Here is a 10,623-nt window from a genome sequence, read left to right on the forward strand (position 1 = left end):
ACGAGCTTCAGAAAAATGATAGTTTAGATTACAAATGATTTCAATTAGAGATATATCAGTGTGAAGCCTCCAGGGCATCACCAGGAACGGGTGGTCCCAAGCCTGGCGCATTGGCATTCTCTCGGAGTGGACCTCAAAGTGGACTCAATCCGAACAACAACGGAGACCCCGAGTTCCCGTCAATGGAGGATAAATTATGAAAATTTATTATACTTTAAATGCAGAGGAAAAACGCACGTCGACAACTCTTCTGGAGAACGGCCGAGAGCGGTGACGTTTACGGTGACTGTGAGTTACGATAACGGTTTGTTTATGCGCTGTTGAATTAGTGCGGACATTAATGGGTTCGGTGAGAATGTGCGACTATTCGAGCGCACGCAAATTAGTGTTTGGGTAGATGTTTACGGGATCTAGTGCTTCCAGCGCAAAAAGGAAATAAATTTGCGTAATTGACAGCAATAGAGGTGGTTTCAAAGCATTTTTCAATACCTTTCAGAATTAAGTCCGAGAGAGAAATAATTGAACAATTCCTAATATTGTCTACAAAAGATACCAAAATAATCAGGATTTATATATAAAACAGATTTAGAAAACATACCTACATATATAATCATTAAAAGGCTTACTAACAATAACTTTTTAAACTGTAGCCCTACTAAAGGCTGATCAGTATCTTAATATGTTGCTATAATAGTATCGATAGAATAACCAGAAGCCACAGAAACGGTCATACTTGCTACAATACAAATCAAATAAATCTAAACTACCTATCTTCTATTTAATTGATAGATAACTATCTACGGAAATGAATATTTGCAATGAAATTGAGAGCATTTCCGAGAGCCTTGCGCTTGTAGAGATTACTCTGATAATCTTTTTTCCTTGTATTGCATGTGAGCTTATTTATAAAGCGGTGTATTGCATGTGAGCTTATTTATGAAGCGGTAAATCACAGTAATACAGGTAAACTTCATTCATTCGATATTGTATTTTGTGGACAAGTCCGGCACAAGACAAACTATGATGCTGATTGGCGTTCTATCGAAGAGTAAACGTTAATCGTTCAACACACTTTGTTTGCAATTTCTTGGAACTCATCGGCACACTTTCCATCAGATAAGATAAACCTTCTGATAGGAAGACGAACCACTTGAAACCAATCAGATATTGGATTTATATAAAGTTGACCAACTATCAATCATCGGTATCAGAAGCCATCGATTCGCCAACTCAATAACCCAACCCAGCTAACAAACAGTAGTTCAAAATGGTCAACCCAATCAGCTTTGGAGTCGTCCTGTTCGCTTTGGCCTTTGGCGTGGCCATCGCAAGCGCGGAAGAAAAACATCTGCAAATCGATGCCAAGATAGAAGTCGTCCAGGACATTGCGGCCTTCAAGGCAGCTCATCCGGAGTTGGATGTCGTCCCGTTGGAAGTTGCTCGAAGCACCCGGCAGCAGATTGTGTACACCTTGGGCAACCGCTTGTCGGGTGAGTAAACGTTAGGCTGTCTGAAATTTCAGCTCGGAGTGTAACTTTTTTCTGTTGAAAAAATAGGTGATCGTTTGGTGGGAACCAGCCAGGATGGAACCTCGTGGTCCAGCTTGCAAGATGTGACATTGAACTTGCGATATCCTCAGGCCGGAAGTGGAGCGGTAGTCAGTTACGTCCAGGTGGTGGTAAATCAGAGTTCGAACCAGGGCCGAGGTTACGTCGTTTCCGGTGGAATTGGTCAACGCTACATTCAACTGGTTATTGAAGCATACAGTACCAGCTACTTCCAGTACAATGCTCAGATTTATGGATATTGAATGTGATCTTGGGAAGTGACGGTTTTTGTAGAAATTTGATGCAGACGAAATATATTATGGCAATTCCAATACCTTTTTTTTTAATCGAAGAAAAGGCCATTTCAATGATTGTGTATTTCAATGCGCATCGTACCTTCATGCTGGGCGTACACGAATTCTCTCTGCTCTTGGAAGTTTTTTAAAAACTACCTAAAGATTAAAAACAGTACTTTTCAGTGCTAAAAATAAAAACGGTACTTTTCAGTGCTACTAAAACAGTACTTTATTTATTCTACTATTGATCCTTGTTTGGACCCGTGCCTTCGATTTTTCGTTGGACCCGTTGGTGAAAGCTAGCGGTGGTAATCCTTCTTGGACACCGTCTTGGGAAAAAAAAAACCTCTCGAAGGTCACGTCTTCTTCCATTTATTCACTTTTTTTTTTTTTTTTTTTTTTTTTTTTATCTTCATTAACGAGATTTTTAGCCATGGGCTAGTTCATCTCGGGACCAACGGCTTTACTTCCCTTCCGAAGGAAGTCGTCACTATGACCTTTACGTCATAAGTGACTATCTCGGGGATGGGATTCGATCCCAGGTCCTCGGCGTGAGAGGCGTGTGTTCTAACCACTACACCAGGCCCGTCCCCCATTTATTCACTAAACATGGTTGCAAAAACAAAAGGAAAGGTGAATCTCTGAATTCACAACTTCCTTTCAAAAAAGGGGGATTTAAAACTGTCACTAAACGTGGCAAGAATGGAAGAAAGGACCTTTCTTCGGAATGCGAACTTTCTTCCAAGGGTGAAATGGATGATGTTAATAATTGCATCGAAATGAGCAATCAGTTCGATGGTCTAGACAAATTTTCCGAACACCAAATCGAAGCCGTCTCTAGCCAAGGCTTTTTGATTCAAGTGGGGAAGCAAAGAGTGTCGCCTATCGTGGGCAGTTGTTCCGAATTTGGGGGATTTAGGCAGGAGATCTTGAACTCCATTAAGGGAATCAAGTTTTCCTTCCAAATCGCAAAGAAAGGAGACTGTCGCGTTTTGCCGGAAACTCTTAAATATCGCGAACTTCTTCTCAAACATCTTGAAGAGAAGAAGCACATTTTTTTTACTTATGACGACAAAACTGAACGTTTGTTCAAAGTCGTCTTAAAAGGTCTCTCACCTGAAGAGATCAAAAATGGAATGAACGATTAACTTGGATTTTCCCCAGTCCAAGTAATCATTATGAAAAAGAGAACCCAATCTGGCATTGTTCGGAAAGGGCTTTCTCAAGAATATTATTTAGTTCACTTTAACAAAAAAGATCTAAATAATATTAAATCTTTAGAAAAAGCTAGACTTATGTTCGATGTCCGTGTGACATGAGAATTTCCAAAAACCTGGAGTAAATTACCAGAACCCTACTCAGTTCCGTCGGTGCCAAAAGTGGGGTAATGGTACAAAAAAATGTCGCATGGATGCTAAATGCATGATTTGCGGAGGTTCTTCTCACGCCAAGGACGTCTGTCCAGTGAAGGAAGATACCGATAAGTTCATATGCGCCAATTGCGGGGGCAATCATAAGTCAAATTTTTGAGCTTACCCTTCGCGTAGGCGAGTTGTCGAGGCTCGTGCCAGGCAGATGAATGGTAATGTCCGTTACGTTAACGATCGTTTCTGGAATTCTTCTGGTAGAGTATCGAACAATCACTTGATTAACCCCTCTACCGGCAGCTTCATTTTTACCGCTAAAAAGATATTCAAACCGCAATAACTTTTTTGTTTCTCGATATTTTTGCACCATTTTTTCACAAGATCTCAAAAAACTCTTCTAGTTTAGGAATCCGTGTGGATTATAATCATTGGTGATCTAGTTTTGAAGATATCCCGATGTTCCTTGGGGGACCGACATTCTCCGTATAAAATGCCTTTGGCGGCCAATTTGTTTTTGGTCAATTTATCAAAAAAATAAAATGTTTGCCCTACAATACCAGATAATAAGAAGCTAGTCTGAAAAAATCATACAAATCAGTGCAGTATTCTTGGAGAAATCTGAAAATTACGATATGAGGTTTTTTATTGAGTTTTCAAGATCTTTATTTGTCCAGCGTGCTTCCCTAAACATAAACGCTCATTACTCAAAGACGGCTGCATCAAATTGCTTCATTTATTCACAACATACTCGCATAAATGTATCACTCTTTCGAATGAATATGCGAAAACTATAAACATTCCGTAGCCTGAGATATTTACGTGGGTTATGGCTACGCGTCGTTCTCCCAAGGAATTTTGGAATATATCCGGATCCAGATGACTAATTATAAATATCGATACACTCCGCTGATCGGGTTACGCTAGTAGTGATGTATATACTTCTGTCGCTTCGTTTTAAATGCTAATTACGTAGTTAAAACTTAAGATAAATTCGTAGTTTTTGTTTGTACATCGTGATATATTTGTGACTAACGATAGTTTCATAAAAGATCGTCACTTGATTGAGATTGAGAGTGATAAAATCTCGTAGGTGTTATTCTTGAAGGAGGTGATCAACAATGGACGAACAATGCAAAAAGTGCTCTACAGGCATCGATATGATGAAGGGTCTCTACACTGTATGCGAAGGAAGATGTGCTCGAAAATTTCATGCATTGTGCGTCAGTGTCAGTGAATCAGATTTATGCGCGCTGTCCAAAAATATTATTTGGATGTGCGATGATTGTATGTTAGAATTTTGCAGAGCCAGAGATCGCATTCCAAATTCCAAACCTGAACCATCTGATCAACATTCGATCTTAGTTGAACTGGAGAAAATTAAATCTCAAATAGCGACAATAAGCAGTGCTGTGGCTAAATTGATTCATATTGCACCATGTAATCCAATGCATCCTCACTCTTGAAACAAAAATTTTGAAAATAAAATTTCTCAAATGGACCCTGACTCTAAGCTCTATTGGGAATTATCTTAAATTTTGAAAAAAACCTCAGAAGCCAATACCGGCATTGAAAGGGGAAAACAAATTATTACTAACCAATTGCGAAAACGCTCAAAAACTTGCTATGCAGTTTAAAAGCGCGCACAATTTTGATTTAGGACTTACTAGTCCAATTGAAAATCAAGTTACTCAGGACTTCGAAAATATTCTCAATCAAGAGAACATTTTCGAAAATTTCTGGGAGACTGATTAGGAATATGATCAAAAATATGAAAGCTCCTGGTGATGATGGAATTTTCCACATCCTCATCAAGAAACTTCCAGAAAGTAGCTTATCATTCTTAGTTGACATTTTTAACCAAAGTTTTCAATTAGCATATTTTCCCGACAAATGGAAAAGAAGCTTCTGCAGGATTTTTGCCTGGTTTTAAAATTGGTGCCAAATTTTATAACCAGACAAAAATCCTGCAGAAGCTTCTAAGTATCGTCCAATCAGTTTGCTTTCCTCCATCAGTAAACTTTTTGAAAAGGTTATTTTGAACAGAATGATGGTAAGCATCTAATCTAATCTAATCTAATCTAATCTAAGCGCTTGCACAGCCAATATTGAAAAGCATCCTGGAAATACCTAAATTTATTCAGGTATTTTCTTGTCAGTATTAATATTTGCAGAATATCAACGATATGATACAAATATTAAAATGGCCAGGCCCACTGTGCAGACTTTGGGGTTGAAGAAGATTGAATAAATCGTGACGATTAGGTTATTCACGCATGAATAAACTGATAGACGCAACATTTTCAATTTAAAGAAGGAAGAAACGGGGACAACCGTACCAACCGTTTCGATTCAGGGTTATTGGTAAAATCGTTGGAAGTGGCGTTGCTAAGAAAGTTAATGCACACCTCATTGTTGTTCTCCTGGGATGGGACATAGGCATTTCTTCCTTATGTCCTGGCTCTAGAGCCTTGGTTAAAGCGCCTTTGCTCGCTCTTTGAAACGAAATGAAAAATAATATTGCTCCTTTCCTGCTATACAGAAACCGAAACCGTTACCCACAAATTTAAAAACATTTGTGCAATATAATGAACATAATTTCAAAAATAATTGTACAAAAGGTTTCTGTAAAATTAAAATAGGAAAAAAAAGAATATTATAACTTGTTTTAACCTGCCAAAAGTGAAACCATGTATGTAATTTGAATAAAAATTATAATACTGATTATTAAAAACGATCTCACCAGATTTCTGTTAAACACTAATGTTTGATGGTTTCGTATTCAATGATCATAGATCCCGCTTTTCCGCCAATCATTGTAAGCTACGCTTGAAGCAATCGACGGGAGCTTTTTTTTCATTTCTGGGGGCCTTGGGTTATTGACGAATTGTTCCGTCTGCTGTTTATGTAACCGGTGCCAAGACTGATTGTTGGTTTATCCACAAGCCAAGGTCACTTCCTCCGCCTGTACTCGGGCTCACAAATTGACGAAAGTCCGTTATTTTCGGAAACAGAAACAACACTTGAAACACGGAAACGACAACACGTCCATAGTGTTCCAGTACTTCCCACCGATCGTTGTTTTCTGTTTTTCTTTCCGCAGCAACGAATGTTCCAAGTTTACGTAGGTCACGATAAAATGCACTTATTATGAGAAAAAAAAATCTCAGCTTTTTTCAAATCAGCCATTTTATAATTTCTCACACCAGCCGATTTGAAATCACTCGCGGAGAAGAAAAAAACGTGACATTAAATTTCAAACATAACCGTTCGCGCGCGCGGCTTGCTGCGATCTCCCTGAACAGAATGATGGTAAGCATCAACGAAAATTCAATTTTTGCCAGTTTGGATTCTGCCATGGACATTTGATCACTCATCATATTTTACGTGTATCAAATTTGATTCGTTCCAATAAATCCGAAGGTTATTCTACTGGTCTTGCTCTTCTAGACATAGAAAAAGCATTCAACAGTGTTTGGCATGAAGGCTTGATCGTAAAATTAAAAAACTTTAATTTTCCAACATACATTGTTAGAATAATTCAAAGTTATCTGCCAAATCGTACACTTCAGGTTTATTATCAGAACTCCAGGTCTGAAAGACTTCCTGTAAGAGCTGGTGTGAAGGCAGCATTTTCAGACTTATATTATACAATATTTTCACATCTGACATTCCTGAGTTACCTCAGGGATGTCAAAAATCTTTGTTTGCGGATGACATAGTTCTCTTGCCAAAGGACACGCAGGCTTCGTCCTTGTAGTAGATTGCAAAAAAGTTTGGATATTTTTTCTTCATACTTGCAAAAATGGAAGATTTCTCCTAATGCTTCCAAAACTCAACTAATAATATTCCCACATAAACCAAAAGCTCTTTATTTGCAACCTTCAAGTAGACATGTTTTCACGATGAGAAGGGTTCCAATAAATTGGTCAGATGAATTTAAGTATTTCGGGCTAATGCTAGATGTAATTTAAGTTTGAGGGCATTCAAGCCAAATGTAACAAACATGAAAAATGTCTCTTTCCGCTTATTAATTGAAAATCAAAACTTTGTCTTTAGAACAAGCTTTTGATATTCAAACAAATTTTCAGGCCAGCCATGTTGTATGCTGTACCAATATGGACTAGCTGTTGTAATACCAGGAAGAAAACTCTGCAGAGAATTCAAAATAAAATTTTGAAAATGATTCTGAGGCTTCCTCCCTGGTATAGTACCAATGAGTTACATAGAATATCCAATGTTGAAACATTGGAACAAATGTCAAATAAAATAATTAATGATTTCAGGCAAAAATCGTTCCAATCTTCTATTGCCACGATTAACGCATTATATATGTACGTTAAGTAAATTGAAAGCTTTCTTTTCTTTTTCTCTCTTATAAGCAGGTGAAATCAACTGATCGTCTCTGCAAATAACTAGATTCGGTTGGTGAAACCAGTGAAATGGCTGGTGCAGTTTGTGAAAAAAGTGTCTATAGCGAAAATGAAACGGTTATTCTGCACGCGTTCTGCTGAGCAGTGTTTCGTTAAAGCCCAAGCAGTAGGTGAAGATGTATCGTGGCCGAACCTCAAATTTTCGGGTGCACGTGTCTGGAGAGCGGGACAGCGGTTCGGGCTGAGGGCTTGATCGAATGCTAGCTCGCTGGCGGTGATCAATCGATAAGGTTTTCTGCTTCAGCGGCTGTCTGGATTTCTAGATTCGTTTCTGGGGGGTTTGGGGTTTGGCTTCGTTTCCTCTTCACTAGAAAAATCTTTTTTTTTTATTGCATCGTCGCGCCACCGGTTTTTTTTCTCGTTTTAGTTTGCACGCGTTCTGAGTGCAATCGAGTTTAGTTTCTCGCGTCGCCGGAGTGATATTTTCGTTTTGTGAAATGAGCATGCTGATTAAAGTAGTTCCAGCCCCTCAATCAAGGATGGATGATGATAATAGACACTGACACGTTAATGCTTCCAGTAGGCATTTATGCCCTTTGAAGGAAGCACCACACTAGACAACGGATGATCAATTTGGTGAGCTCGTTTCATGCTTAAGGTGAAGATAAATCGAAGCCAAAGTTAGAATTTTCAAGAGCACGGATGTGGAGAACCAAACATCCGTTTAAGCTGAAAACTTAATCGATTGGTCACTAGCTGGTGGTGACCAATCGATTAGGTTTTCAGCTCAAACGGGTGTTTGGTTCTCCAGATCCGTGCTCTTGAAAATTTGAACTTTGGCTTCGATTCATCTTCACCTTAAATTTCAAATGTAAAATATATTATGAAACATATATTTATTATGACAACGGTAGGAATGTTACTTAAATGAATTGACCTAACAAAATATGAAGAGTTCGTCACTGTAAGTGTCGACCTAGGCTCTTGTACATTAACATTAAAAAACACCATACCTTTCCTTTTACCTGATTTGTATCATTTTGAAAAATAACCTTTGAATGGTTCGACGCTAAAAGAGTCGACTTATCGTATGTTCACGTTTTCTTTAGAGTACTTTTAGGTGATTTTTTGAACTGAAGTTGCATGAATCGCAACACTTACCAAGGTGAATCCTAATCATGCAGCTATCATCCCTCCCCACTAACAAAACTCCTTCCCATGACAACCATGGAGATGCAGAGGTGATCTCGGTCTCTAGTAACAATGGATGTCACACTAACATTCCCTCCCTTCCCCGATGACCGTAAGGACGTGGCCAGCGCCGTTATTGACTTTTCAATGTCTAGAGTTCTCGAAAGTGTACATTGAAAATAGAAAGCTACTCCTAAGCTACATCTCTTGGTTCCTTGTGCAACTTCGATTATTCTGGTCAATCACGGAGTAGCAACTACGAATTGTACGGTCATCAATGCTTATGCTTATGCTTATAAGCAGGTGAAATCAACTACCATGTAAACATTCGGAATTGCTACGGCAAATGAAATGAGCAATTCTCGCTGAAACCAGGCCGCCATCGGCACCCATCTTTAGAATTCCAATTTTATGTCACTGATCGCTAGTTTTTGATAAAACTTAAGAGTGGTCCTTTCTATTTTCTCAAATTGGTGGACCCCTCGTACGCCAGCTAGCTAAACAGTTTGCGAAAAAGACCATTTTTTGATAAATATAGGGTATTTCTTCACGTGATATGCCTCGTATTTCGCTTGAAACACATAGCAAACTTAGTGGCATCGTATAGAGATAGGATATAGCTTTCATTTAAAGTTATAAAAATTTTGGCGGCCATTTTGAATTTGGCCGCCATCTTGAATTTTATTAGAAAAATCGTTTTTTCACCATTAGCGCACCGCTCGTTTTGAATTCTGAGATCACCATCAGAAAGCTGAGGAAAAATTGCGTAAGATAGGCTACAGAAACTAGGTGAGCAATGGTATTTACCCTATGAAATGAACGATTTTCTAAATCATGTTCTACGATTTTGACGTATATGGCGAGTACAATCAATGCAAACATTATTTTTTGAACAACAAAGAAACAAGTTTTCAATCGTTGGTGTTTTATTCGAGTCAAGTGAAGAATAAGAGTATTATTTTGAGTGAAATAATCTGGTGGGCATCTTGGATTTTGACGCCATCTTGGTTTTAGTTAGTAGCATGAATTTTTCACCTTATTAGCACTCATCATGTTGAATTTTAATGCTACCGTTACACTTACTCTTTTTCTTGTTCTTCTTTTTCCTGAAATTACGTCCCTACTGGAACAGAGCCAGCCCCTCAGCTTAACTAGCTTCAGAAACAAATTATCAAATAGAATTTTTTAACGCTTATTTGCTAACTGAATGATTATTCTGCATATCTTCGATTTGAAAAACAGCATTAATTCTTTCATTTATTTGGTCTTAAACCTATGATCGAAATGAACAATAAGTTGAACAGCTGAGATTAGATAAGAAATAATTAATCTGATGTTTTTTTTTTAACGGAGGCCTTATAATTAAATTAATTGAGATGGTAAAAATCATTCAACTGCTAAAAACTAAAATGGCGTCTAAATCTAAGATGGCCTCCATGTTTCCCAACCTCAAGATGATACACCAGCGTTTCGGCGTTACGTCCACATTAGAACAAAGCCTGATTCTCATCTTTCAATTTCGCTAATTTTCACATGCATGTTGGGCGGTAGTAAAAACGATACTATATGGTTCAGAAAATCAAGGATTTTTTTTGCTTAAAAATTTAAGATTTCTATTCTTAATTAATGCACTTTTGACAGTGTTTTACGTTAAAACTACAGATATTACCACAAAACCTACTAATGTCCAAACGCGCAATTTATAAACTTCATTCTATGCCAAAAATGCATATGGTAAAAAAATGTTTGTTTATTTCAATCAATGTTTTGGGACGGTATTTATTCAATAAATTTATTTATTCATTATTACTGAATTCAAAAAAAAAAGATTTGTCGAAGAATTATTCTGACA

The 10,623-nt window shown here is 37.9% G+C and overlaps 1 protein-coding gene across 1 annotated transcript; it reads left to right on the top strand.

The window, feature by feature from the left end:
* The first annotated feature begins 1,187 nt into the window (after positions 1-1,187).
* Positions 1,188-1,881, top strand: LOC5578882. The gene is made up of 2 exons (XM_001664041.2): positions 1,188-1,490; positions 1,557-1,881. The coding sequence occupies exons 1-2, from the start codon at positions 1,268-1,270 to the stop codon at positions 1,808-1,810; spliced, it is 477 nt and encodes a 158-aa protein (XP_001664091.2). The 5' UTR covers positions 1,188-1,267; the 3' UTR covers positions 1,811-1,881.
* The last annotated feature ends 8,742 nt before the right edge of the window (positions 1,882-10,623 follow it).

Source organism: Aedes aegypti, chromosome 3 (assembly GCF_002204515.2).
Source record: "Aedes aegypti strain LVP_AGWG chromosome 3, AaegL5.0 Primary Assembly, whole genome shotgun sequence".
In the NCBI taxonomy this organism is placed as follows: Eukaryota; Metazoa; Arthropoda; class Insecta; order Diptera; family Culicidae; genus Aedes; species Aedes aegypti.

Excerpts from the sequence above, each read along its gene's own strand:
- LOC5578882 (XM_001664041.2), top strand. The coding sequence starts at position 1,268 with ATGGTCAACCCAATCAGCTTTGGAGTCGTCCTGTTCGCTTTGGCCTTT. Across the intron at positions 1,491-1,556 it reads CTTGGGCAACCGCTTGTCGG|GTGATCGTTTGGTGGGAACC; the intron begins GTGAGTAAACGT and ends TTGAAAAAATAG.